Below are 12931 nucleotides of genomic sequence, written 5' to 3'. Positions count from 1 at the left end.
GGTATGGACTTTTATTTTGAAGATACATCATTCTCTTCCTGTGCCTTCTACAAGATCAGCTGACTAAATAGATAACAATGCCACAGTAGAAAAACACAGAGTTAACCAACACGTGACCAAAATAAATAATTAAATTTTTTTTATGAGACTTTAGCTTATTATCTTATTTAGGATAAGAAGCTAAATAATGTCCCACTGACTTTAAGAATTAGCCAAACATGTCACTTTGTGTGAGATCAACCCAGTGGCTTATTAAAATTGTTATGCTCTACAACTTTGACAGTCCTGTAAATAAGCTACACAATGTGTTTTTATCCAAAATGTTTAAACAAGTGCATCATTATTGTGTTAATCCACTGCAGATGGAAATGTAACTGAATACGCTCTTCAGACCGTATGCTCAAAGCTTATCCAAAACGTGATTTCCCAAATGGTGAATTACAGTGATCACCATGCGACGAGTCAGGGTTTGCGCCATCAACATATTGATTAACTCATAATTTATATGCCTTTCAAGTCCTTCTGGAGCAAGAAGACCAATTTCTTGTCACAAAGCTGAACTTTATCAGACCTCATCAGGCTGAGATGTTGGCTTCATTCCTGTCTGTCCTTTGGTGATGCAGCAGCCCTGTAATTACATATTTCATTGTGGAGCGTGCAAGGATGCAATGTGGATTCCAAGTTGGTTTTCAGCTCAGCAAACCGTTTGAATGAAGTCATGACAGCAAACGCCTCATAAAATAACACAGCATAATGAATCCCCCTCCCTCAAAATGGATGATGCGATCTCTGTTGTTTTTTTTTGGGGGTGTGGTTGTTTCTTCTTTTATATTAAATTTCAAAACAAAAGGCTAAAAAATTATTTTTATTATTTGCAAATTAGAAAAGCAGAAACAGGATGAGTTCCTTATAACAGGGAAGGCTGACAATTACCCTGCTGATTGAGGAATAGTGGGCAAATGTGCAGTTAATAGTACAAAGAATGAAGGAATGCTTGTTGCCACAGCTGAAAACCCAGAGAGAAATATTGTGACCACAGTTAATCCCTGCAGTCTATCACAGTGTAAAAAAAACAAAACTGTCTCCGTGGTCATAAGCCTGGCCTATTAAATAAACAAACAAAGCAAGACTTTTAGCCTCAAGAGGTCAGACAGCAAGCTGTGTTTTAATTACACTGTCGTCAATTGCATAACTGGAATTTTTTATAATAGCAACCCTCAAGATGTGAACTGGTGTTTAATTTTTAGCCTATAGAAAATAAATTAAGATTAAAGAAATATTCTCAAAAAGACATACATACCTGCAATTTACTTTAAAGGCTCTAAACAAACACAAAGCATGGTTTACTGGTTATTTACTGACCTACCATTTCTTGTGCCAAGGCTCCAGGAAAACGTTGCTCCAATTATGTTGTTTTTAACATATAATTGAATTTGTGGGTCCGTGTGCGAATGGGTATTAGTACATGTGATTATTTATTCACATAACTCACAACATCAACTGCCAACTCAAGACACTTTACAGGACAGACAGGTCCAACATAAATCCAAATGTACAGAATCTAGTAGTACAAAATAAATTCAGGTTAATTCAAGCGATTCCAGTACAGTCCAATTATGTGATCAGATTTAGACCAAATTACAAACTGTTCAATTAAATTAATGATAAACCACAAAGTTGTTTGTTCACAGTTGTAATAACTCTGCAATAGTTTGGATAAAAAAGTTTCTATGGGAATGTGTATTTTGTTTGTGTGTGTGTGTGTGTATAAATATATAAATATAAAATTATTATTATTATTATTATTATTATTATTATTATTATTATTATTATTATTATTATTATTATTGTGTGGTATTATAACTACCACAACTGCTATAATATTATAATAATAATAATTATTATTATTTAAATTATGGCAGGTGCCAAATTCCATTCAATGTAAATGTAACTTAACAGTAATATAATGCATTTTTCTATTTTTAACGTTTAATGGCTCCAGAGGTAATGCTGTACCCTCATCAGTAGGTGGCAGTAACGTATAGCTTCCATATTTCCTATCAAAACAAACAGGTTTGATGCTGCTGAAAGGTTCTACACTTATACTATCCGTTAGCGTATTAAAATGTGTACATTTACCAAAATGTGATTCTGTTTTACCACCGCGTCAAACCAACAGCCGTCCGGATATGGCTGAAATACCTGTTCGAGGACAGTCGGACTGATAATGGTGAGCTTCCGGTTATTTTTATACAAGTTTATCAACCTGTTAGCATTAGCATCTTAGGTTTAGCCTGCTGGGCGACATCAACAAACCAGTTTAGCAAAAAAGAAGAAGAAAAAAAACTGAACATGCTTGTTTCGCTGGTTTCAGAGCTTATTGTCAGAACTTGGAGCCGTAACATTTAAGGTCTAATTCATCATTTTTTTTTCTTTTGTTGGAATTATTGCTTAGTTTGTCCTATTTGTTTATACGTCGCTAGATTTTTGATCGTTGCGTTTTCCTGTTTATTTACTCCGCAGCCTTAACGTCTCCAGCTTGCTTTGCCGTGTCCGTGGAGCCCAGAACAAGATGCTGCTGAAGATGCCGAAGAAGCTGCTGAAAACTGCCCACTACATAGAGCTGAGCAGCTACCAGCACTGGCCGGTGCTGCTGCCGCACAGGATTCGGTTGTACACCTACGAACAAATCCCCCTCTTCCTCAAAGAAAACCCCTACATCACAGACGGCTACAGGGCACACCTGACCTCCAAACTCTGCCTGAAGAGGTGAGAAGTACGATAGGCTCTCCATGAATTTATATCACAAAGAACTCACCTAAAAAAAAGTTTTTCCACAGCTCAGCAGTCGTTGAAACAGGTGAAATCGGATTAAATAGACCATTATCATTTGCAGATCCCTACATGATATAAGTCCTCAAGAAAACAAATTGATATGTTTTCTTAATCGACTCAAATGCTAAAATAGATATATCAGTTTTTTTCAAATGTTTAGGAAATAAAACAGCTGCATATTTTATTTAATAAACATAACATGTAAAGTAACCTTTTGCAATATTCTACATGGTTCTTATGGTTTCCTGCTTTCTTTTCCCTACAGTATATTTATTCTGTCCAATGAGACTGTGAATATCTGGAGCCACCTTCTGGGTTTTCTGCTTTTTTTCTCTCTTGGGGTCAATGACCTCTCCTCAGTACTACCAGCCTCTGGAGCAAACAGAGAAGACTACGTCATCTACACTATAGGACTCTTCTGCTTCCAGGTAACAGCTGCTGTAGTCTGCTGCTTGTTGATTTTTTATTTTTTTTCCAGAGGATTTTCTTTGTTTGTCCATCAGTGGTGAGCTGATTGCTTCCTTCATTGTTTGGTTTAACAAACTGACTCATGTAGGGTTACTTTTCCTGCTGCAGGTTCAGTCAGCTGCACCCTCTCAGGTGTGTATCGACAGTGGAGTCACGGTGGATTAAAAACATGTACACAACCCTGTTTAAAGTCAACTAAATTAGCTCATTTAGGAACTTTTTCCATCTCTAAAGTGACATGTGCAGTACAACTTGAATATAAACGTATAAAAGAGCCGTAACCTGGTTGCATAGTTGTGCACACCCTCAAATTAATACCCGGTTGGAACATCTTTTGAAGTCATTTGAGTAAAGGTTTCCTTTGGGTAACTTTGAGTAAAACACCACTGTGTCAAGGCAAAATGCTATTTTCACCACAATACATAATGAAGCAAGTGTTTTTATTTAACTGAGAACCATTAGAAATCAACCAATACAAGTTTTTGAAGGTGGATAATGATTATCTTGACATCAGTTGCTGAAATGTGTTGCTGATGTGTTTTTTTTAATAGTATTACACAAGTCTAAATTTAAACATAAAGGAAAGTAACAATAAAAACAAACTTTATCAATAATTTTTTTGATGTACTTTATGTAGCAACATGAGGCCTTTATAGTGCAAGTGACCTTCCTGAGAATATCTGCAAACAGCAACAGAACAAAAAACACTTTTTTGTAAAAAGAAATGTAGAAAAAAGACTATTCATATAGCAGCTAAAATATCCCAAAACCTGGTGAAAGGATGTGTAATATTCATCTAGAGCAAAACCAAAAATATGCATCACGGCAGTATCGTTTAACAGGTGTGTGTAGATGAATAGTAGTTCATCTTAGTGAAGTTGACATAAATAACTGTTAGCTGTGTGTTTTTGTCAGTTTGTGCAGAAACCAGTAATTAAATCAGCAACCTCTGACTTAAACCAGTGGCTTCGAATGGTTCTGTTTACATGTTACGTTTTGCATAGCTACTCCTCTGTATATTCTGTGTTTGTCTTGAAATGATACATTTACATGTTGTAGATGCAGAAACTTGTGATTACGATACCAAAAGTAATCTAGTTGCTGGTAGTAGCTCTGCAGCTCGTTTATTGCTCTCTACATAAATTAAAGTTGAACTGTTTTCCCTCCAGGTCTGCATGCTGTGTTCAGTGGGATACCACATGTTCTCATGCCACCGTCTGGAAAAGACGTGCCGCCGCTGGCTGGCGCTGGACTACGCCGGCATTTCCATCGGGATCCTGGGCTGCTACGTTCCTGGGATCTTCTACGCTTTCTACTGTAATGCTGTGAGTGAAGACTTTTAGCAGCTGCTTCTCAACAAATCCAAGGATTATTTCTCTTGAAAGATATCCGCTTACTGAAGACTTGGACTATGCCTCATCTCCCCCGCCCCTCCAGTTTTGGCGACAGGTCTACCTGCTGACGGTGCTCTCCTTGATCCTGGCCATCTTCTGCGCTCAGGTTCACCCTCGTTACCTCAGCAACGACTGGAAAATGATCAGGATGACGATCTTCTGCTGCGTGGCGGGCGTCGGTGTGATTCCTGCCTGCCACTGGATCTGGCTGAGTGAAGGGTTCGCGTCGGAGATTGTGCAGGTGCGGAAGGAAAGTCGGCGTCGTAAGAAATCGAGATGAAAACCAAAAATTAAATCTTGCAATCCATTTATTTTGCAGCTGTTTCTGCCTCGTGTGATTGTAATGTACCTGATAGCTGGATCTGCGTTCCTGTTCTACGCCACCAAAATTCCTGAGCGATATTTTCCTGGTGAGATTTTATTTTGTCTTTCACTCGTCTCTCTCTGTGCTGTGATTTCCAAGATCTGATGAAAAAGCCATTCAGTCATGAAACTACCTGCATCTGAATTTCCCAAGTATCACTAACTGAGACTTATTATCTCAATTGCACCTAAAAAGCGAACCCAGGACTGTGTCTGATTTAAAAAAAATCTTTCCAATAACATCATCCATGGCCGTGATCTATTAAAGTAATCTGCTGAGTGTCTGGAGATGACTTTCACTGTAAATTGGTGCAATATGAACTGAATGAAGTCCTTGTGTTTCAGTGGGAAATGCCAACTTAAATTTAAATTCCAGAACAGACCAGACTTTATGCCATTAATTTATGTCTAAGAAGCAAGAAACGTTATTTGATTTTAAAGCATTATAGTTTTTCTGCAACCTGCGGCTCTTTGAAACTTTCGTAGTGGCTGTTTATAACTTTTACAAAAAGCAATAAAGAACCAACTAATGTTTTTAAATATAAATATATGACCAAATACAGCTTTAAGATTTTTTTTTTCAATTTTGTGATAGAATAATTGCAAATTTCCACAAAGAATTGACTAAAAGAATCAGTAATATATTTTACTTTTTTCTTTATCCTTTTTTTTTTTTTTTTTTTCCTTTTTGACATTTGGTTGGAAACAGTTTTCAGAATCAGCTTCATAGAGCATACTTGTGTGCCCAAGCAAAAATGTTTATTTCAATATTACAGTGTTCAGACATGATTATACACAAGTAAACTTTAGAGGAAATAAAATAATAATAATAATAATAATAATAATAATAATAATAATAATATATATAAACAACTCTTGATTATAAACTTAATTTCTTTATTTTCAGTAGAATTTTTTAAATGTATATCTCTTTTTTTCCCTTCCTCTCCAGGTCAGGTGAACTACATCGGCGCCAGCCACCAGCTGTGGCACGTACTGGTGGTGGTGATGTTTTACTGGTGGCACCAGACGGCCGTAAACATCATGGGCTTCAGACACAGCCGGCCTTGTCTCAGCCGGACCGGCGGCAGATAAGTGAACCTTTCCTCAAAACGTCACATTACATTAAAACAATCTTCAGTTGTTGCCTTCGCCTTTTCTTGCTGTAAGTGCGAGACGCCTGTGGTGTTGATGCTGAGTGGTAGACATTGACCAATATTAAAAGCTCTTTAGAGTTTTATGACTGTGGCGTTGCAAAATAAGTGATGGCACCTTCTGTTTTCACAGCAGCGAACATAAAATTGACTATTAGATCAATGCATGGAGCTGAAATGTTCATTGTTTTGTAGAAACAAACTCAACTTTGATGTTTTTAAGTGACTTCATATTTTGCATTTGATTAGGTCTGTTTTTTGTGCAGAAGTATTTACAGAGGATTATTTGAATCAAATGTAACTGTAACTGCATGAAGTCTGCCTTCTTTTGCCTGCATTTTTTAACTCTTGTGTACTTCTTATGTTTTTATAAGAACTTTTGGAGGAAAAATAGAAATATTGGTTTAACATCTGAACAGAATTTGTTTTCATCTCTATCTTTGGCATTCACATACACAGCAATATTTTACCTCTAAACCTTATTTTATGTCTCAGTGATTCTTGAGAATAGGGACAAAATGGGTTTTAATTTTCCCATAATTTTTTTTTTGTTATTTCTCAACCTTATGTATGCAAATATGACAAATAATGTTTTGGAAATGTACAGATGCTAAGGTACAGGCTCCCAGTTGCAACATTTAAAAAAAAAAAAGACATTTTTAATCAACCTGACCTATAACGTTGTCATCACCATCTGACAAAAATAAATAAAAAATATTTTTTAATGACCCTCTTAGTGATATTTTTACTCATTTTACAGACAGATGCTTCTCAAGAAACAAAATAAATATTATTTAAAACAAAAAACAACAAAAAGTCCATCTGACGGACTTGACACTGCATGACGGAGTTGACACAGAACTGAAGGTGGTGACAAACTAGTGAGTAAAATGAAAAACTTCATACATGTGAAGTAATGTAATTTATGTAAAATACATTAAAATGAATTAATTGCAAATTTAAGTGAGATTTGACAACAATTTCACTGAAAGAGTCAGAAAAACTTTGATGGAGTTGACATCTGACGGTGTTGACAAAAAGCTAAACTACCTCAATTTATGTGATGTTATTCTGAAGGAGGCCATATTGTGGCTCATCGGGTCCATGAAATCTTTACATTATACCAAAATTAAGCTTTTATTTAACAAAATGTCATAAAAGTTTTGTAAATTGTCAGTTATGGTGTTGACACATCATGGTTGTGACAAACAACTTAGGAATAAAAAGAAGAAAATAATAATACCTAATTTTTTTACATTCTTTTCATTTCTGACAGTGTTGACAAAAACTAGCGACAAATTTCAATGGAGTTGGAAAATATATAAAAAGGATTTTTAAATTTAATTTATTGATACTTTTATAATTATTTATATGACTACTTACACTTAATTGTCATAATATATAATTTTAGTATTTCTTTAATTGTTTTAAACTATTATAATGTATTGAGTTCTGCTCCTGGACAAGAGGTTTTACAGGCATCATCCACCGACTACAATGTTTAAAATAAAAAAAATATTCTGCAAACACCTGGAAAATATACATTGTTGTGCTTACATGACCCAGGTTAGTTTAGTCAGATATTTGAAAAAATTATATTTTGTGTATATTTTATTCAAATTTTGTGCTTTATCCATAGGATCTGTTTTGTCCCTATTCTCAAGAATCACTGGTCTAATTTATTTGCAGTTGTCCTGTTCTGCTCTGAATCAACTGGAGCTATTTCTTTTGTGAATTGATAAAGACTGTGACATTTCACACAACTCATTGCATATTCCAAATCAATCAAACAATCAATCAATCAAATTTTATTTGTATAGCACATTTCAGCAGCAAGGCATTTCAAATTGCTCTACATAATTAAAATAAAAAACAGCGTGTGACACTGAATGAAGAGTGAGAAAGAGAAAGATTTCTTTTTAAAAAGAAAAAGAAAAATTAAAAAGGATAAAAAGATAGACATCAAAACCTGCACTCTAATCCTAATTTAGCCATAAGCAACTACAAACAGGTGGGTTTTAAGTTGAGATTTAACGGTACCCAGTGTTTCAGCTGTTTTACAGTTTTGAGACCTTTTTCTGGTGAAGATGTTAAAAAAAAAATGACGTCGTTCCAGACTGTTCTACTATTTTACTTCAATTTCTAAAAAATAAAACGATCTCAATTCACATGGATTAAACATTTTCAGCCAAACTGCTGAAATACCCATAAAGTGCCAATAGGTGGCGATAACAGTAACAATACGTGAGAGTACCCGTTCCTATTCGCTTGTTGTGAGAAACTTACAATCACAAATGTCTGCTCCTATTGAGAGCAGAAATTGATTTATCAGTGAAGGATGGCTGCACATGTCCTCTTAAAACGTCAAAAATGTGGGGATTTTTTGTGTTTTGTTTTTTTCTTTTGTTGTGTGTCTCATATTTTCCCTGTGGAAAAACAAATTATGTGTGACGGCATTATATCTGAAAGCGTTGTTTTAGTTGCTGTTCTTGTTTTTATTCTTAGTCCTACCTCCTTAGGCTAAATCACGAGCAACAGAATCAATCACAGAGCAGAACGATCACCGGTAATCAAACCAGACTGATGCTGTAATTTTTGCTTAATGTTTTTTTTTTTTTTTCTTTTCACAATTCAGCTGTAACCTAAACAACACAACAATCACTTAAACATGACATTATGAGACTAACTCAGTCTATAAGCAGGGCATGATGATAAAAGTCTATTTTTTATTTTTCTCTACTGCCAAGTATATGTTGATGTAATATCCTCTGGATTGTGTGTGCATGGAGGAATGTACAATATCAACCTTTAATGACAACTGTGCAGGTTGGATAACTTCAAAAATGTTATTTTAATTGCATGTTTGCACTTTAAGTGCAGTTCAATTATGTCTATGCATGCATCTTAGCTGTCCATCCTTTTGCGTTTAAGTTAAAAACTGAATATTTTTTTATAATCGGTTCAAGTTTTATCAAGATTACTGAAGTAACAGATTATGAATGTAAACAACCAATCATTATAGTATTTAAGATTAACACATAAATATACCAGTGGAGAACGGCATTGAAATCTTTACTCCGTTTGAAAAGCTGATGGAGGTTTTGTTGATTTAAATCTCAGGAGTTTTCACTGTTAAACAAAAATGCAAATGCATCTTAATCAAAATACAGACAAAATCAAAAAGATCAGCATGTCTTGTGTCTCCAGCAGCTTATTTATGTGTTCATCTGCAAGGTAAATGGAGCCCAGAAGACAAGTAAGAACCTGTTTGCTTTTGCAAGCACCAGTTATAGGCCGATTGGTAAAAACTGTAATAATATGGACCTTTTAAAGATAATTGAATTTACCTTACAGCCTCTAAAATTCTTTAGTTTCCCCTTTATAAAACTTGTTTGTTTTCTTATTGCTGCTTGAATGAGGCCAGTGGAAAATGGAAACTACCTATGTTCATTATATTTTTGTTCTTGCACAAAATGAGATTTGTTATTAGAATAACAAGGAACTTAACATCAAATGTTTTTATTTTTGCACATTTTCGCCCTGTTTGCCTTATCTTTGAGTAACTGTACTGTATTTTTACTGTTTCTCACAAACTAGAACAAAATCTTTCTTTAATTTCAAAAACATGAAACTGAATGCATTATAAAAAGCTCTTGCTGCCGCAGACTGCAGAACTGAATTCATGGACAGGTACCAAAATAAATCACCGTTTCCCTGTACAATTCTAATTTTTTTCTTGGATGTTCTCTTGTGTGTTTGTGTTTTCCTTGTGGTATTATGATGAAAAAAGCACTGACCAATGAGATGAGATGAACATTTGTTTCAGTTCATCTGTGAAAAGATATTTTTGAACATTTCGAACAAATAAAGTGTTAAAGAACTAAAGTATGGGTCTCAGAACTGTTCTTTTGTCTAAGTAAAATAAAAATAAAAAATAGATCAAATAAAATAAATCTTCCACCTTATTGTTGGTTTAGACAAGAGTGTGGCTCCGTTGTTGAACAGCAGAGGGCAGAACTGAAACGTGTGACTTCAGGTTTGAACTTTTTAACATATTTGGAATTCTTTACCTAAAGATTCACATTATAAAGAGTTACTTCAAGTTACGAGGTACTTAGAAAAATGTATGTGTCTCCTTTAGAAATTGAAGAGTAAATCTTTGTAAAGATAAGTCTCTAAAATAGATTAAACCATGAAGAACTGAGGGAATCTCAGGAGGATGAAAAGTTTCTCAAAAGTTTCTGATACCAAAAAAAGCTGTAAAATAGCCTTTTAGCTCACTGCTGAACTGTGGTGCCAACTTCAGCAATGCGTTTAAATATTTGCAAAATATATGGATGTTAAACACAGGTCCCAAAAATCTTAAAATTTCACTGTGGAAAAACATTAATTTCCCCTCAGTTCCACTAAACATTCACATGTACTAGACTCTGAAAGTTCTCACAGACACAGTTTGAGACCAGAAAATGTTCTTCGCTTGTTTAAAAGATTGAATCTCAAAACGATGTAAAGATGCTAAAGATGAACGACAGAACTCGAAATATGTTCTATAAGTTCTAATCAACTAAAGCAATGTTAAAATACCAAAGCAGTGTTTTAAGAGTTGCGCGTTATTGCTGATGTTTCCTACATTGGCCTTAAATTTAGTTATACTCTATATGGTCCAGAAACTGCAAGCGCTTTAGTTTTAGAGACATTCTCCCACTTATTTTGTCGGAACCAATAAGGATTAAACTGTTATTTGCATGGCGACTCCACATTTTTGCTTTTTTTTTTTACTGGTTTGTTTTACTTAAAGTTTTAATAAATAACTTAAACAGGAATATGTCTGGGCCACAATCTGGCTTTTTTGGTGACTTGTACTCTCGAACGTCAGAGATCCTGTTTGAGATATTTATAGACAGGATCTCAAATCATAGTCATGTTTTGCAGATGATGCATTTCTCTTTGCGTCTAGAGTCATAACATCAAGTCTGCTCTGGAGTGTTTTTCAGCCAGAATGACTGTAAACTCTTCCAAGTTTGAACTCCTGGTACTCAACTGAAAAACGGTAGACTTCTCAGTCTCTCATGCAATCGAAGTCATTCCAGTATCTCAGTATTTTATGCGCCAGTGATGGAAGCGTAAAACAGACGATTGCTAGACAGATTAGGGTTTTGTCTGTGGTAATGTGCTCTGTCACTGTAAGGTAGGATCTCAGTTATCAACTTCAGGTCTCAGTTTACCAGTTCATCTACATTCCAGCCCTTATCTATGGTCTGGAGATATGGATCATGACCAAAAGAACAAGATGCCAGATACAAGTGACTGAAATGAGCTTCATTTCTTTGGTGGTTGGTCTCAGTCTTAGCAGAAGGGCTGGAAGCTCCGTCATCTTCAGTGAATTACCTGGACAGAGTCATTGTCACTACCTTTGTCCAAGAGAAATAGTTTTACCTCAATCATGCTCAAATAAACACACAACTGAAGCACAGTTTATTGTATCTAGAATGAATTCAGCATGTTATTTATACTGTTCCTAATTTGATTCACTAGGAATAAAGTTATCCGTCTTTGTTTATAAGCACAGTTGGGTCCAAGGGTTACTACTTGATGACAAAAACTTAATTTCCCCATGTTTCATAGCCTTAGGCGGAAGGTCAAACTGTGAATTATGTATGTCTTTATCTTATCAACTGACCACCAGCTCCCTTCATGCATCTTAAACACATGGGCTTCTGCACTACATGGCTGATTTAACCTCGTATCACATGTTTCCATTTCCGGGGTGGAATGACTCTACAACTTTAATTAATTTTTAAAAAGAAGAATTAGGTGGACATTTGAATTTATTTGAGGATTTTGTGTAATCTAGTCATTCTCAAAAAGGTTCAAGTTATACACACACTTTCACAAGTGTGTGATTAAATTTCATTTAGCAGGTGTCACTGTGACAACATCTTTATGCTGTCACTGAGCAACACTGGCTGGATATTTGACCACTTTTCTTTTAGGAAATAAATAGTAGGGTTCCTTTAAATTGTTCTTTTAGTCCACATTATGACGTGACCAACACTGTGCTTGACAGTTTGTACAGTGTCCTTCATTTCAAAAGCTTGGTTTTGCGTTTTGCAGACAGTTCTTGTAATCTTGGCAAATAGCCCAAACTTGGTCTGAGTTTCTGCAGAAGGTGTTTGACTTGTCTATGTGGGGAGTTACACACTTCAGTCAAACTTGAAGCTGTCACCACCCTCTCTAGTCAGTGGAGGGGTAAAACTGTAATTATGAACAACGACCCTGGTGTTTCTGTAGTTTCCATTTCATTACAGGCTTCAGTATGGAGGACGACACAGGATGAGGACATTTGGGTTAGATGGTTGAAACACAATATAGTTGATGTATAGATCAGTGTTTTTCAACCTTTTTTGAGTCAAGGTACACTGTTTTAATTGAAAAAATCCCGAGGCACACCACCAACTAAAAATGGAAATAAAGATACTCTGTAGCCGCCTATATATAGTCATTCTTATCAAAGTCTCTTGAATAGGAATCAAATAAACACAAAAATGTATTATCACATTTTACATTTCTTATTTCAAATTACACTTAACATATCCACTTCAAAAATACACCTGAACAGTGTCACAACACTGTGGTGTTAAATTTAAAGAAGTTGTAGAAAACGTCAAAGTGTTTTACAAACTAATCCACAAGCATCTTATAGCCAGAATACAGAAA

At 35.2% G+C, this 12931-nt stretch overlaps 1 protein-coding gene across 1 annotated transcript; it reads left to right on the top strand.

Moving 5' to 3' along the window:
* Nucleotides 1–1995: 1995 nt before the first annotated feature.
* LOC103473559 (progestin and adipoQ receptor family member 3-like) lies at nucleotides 1996–10099 on the top strand. The gene is made up of 7 exons (XM_008423879.3): nucleotides 1996–2230; nucleotides 2524–2769; nucleotides 3101–3263; nucleotides 4473–4628; nucleotides 4741–4938; nucleotides 5017–5107; nucleotides 6013–10099. Exons 2-7 carry the CDS (start codon nucleotides 2573–2575, stop codon nucleotides 6153–6155), a joined length of 948 nt encoding a protein of 315 aa, XP_008422101.2. The 5' UTR covers nucleotides 1996–2230; nucleotides 2524–2572; the 3' UTR covers nucleotides 6156–10099.
* Nucleotides 10100–12931: the final 2832 nt, after the last annotated feature.

This window comes from Poecilia reticulata, chromosome 12 (genome assembly GCF_904066995.2).
Source record: "Poecilia reticulata chromosome 12, P_reticulata-male-v2, whole genome shotgun sequence".
NCBI classification, from domain to species: domain Eukaryota; kingdom Metazoa; phylum Chordata; class Actinopteri; order Cyprinodontiformes; family Poeciliidae; genus Poecilia; species Poecilia reticulata.
The sequence above is the reverse complement of the archived record's forward strand: the minus strand, read 5'-3'. Positions and strand labels throughout refer to the sequence as shown.

Coding starts and splice junctions, on each gene's coding strand:
- LOC103473559 (XM_008423879.3), top strand. CDS start 2,573: ATGCTGCTGAAGATGCCGAAGAAGCTGCTGAAAACTGCCCACTACATA. Junction 2,770..3,100: donor TCCAAACTCTGCCTGAAGAG/GTGAGAAGTACG, acceptor TTTTCCCTACAG/TATATTTATTCTGTCCAATG. Junction 4,629..4,740: donor ACGCTTTCTACTGTAATGCT/GTGAGTGAAGAC, acceptor CCGCCCCTCCAG/TTTTGGCGACAGGTCTACCT.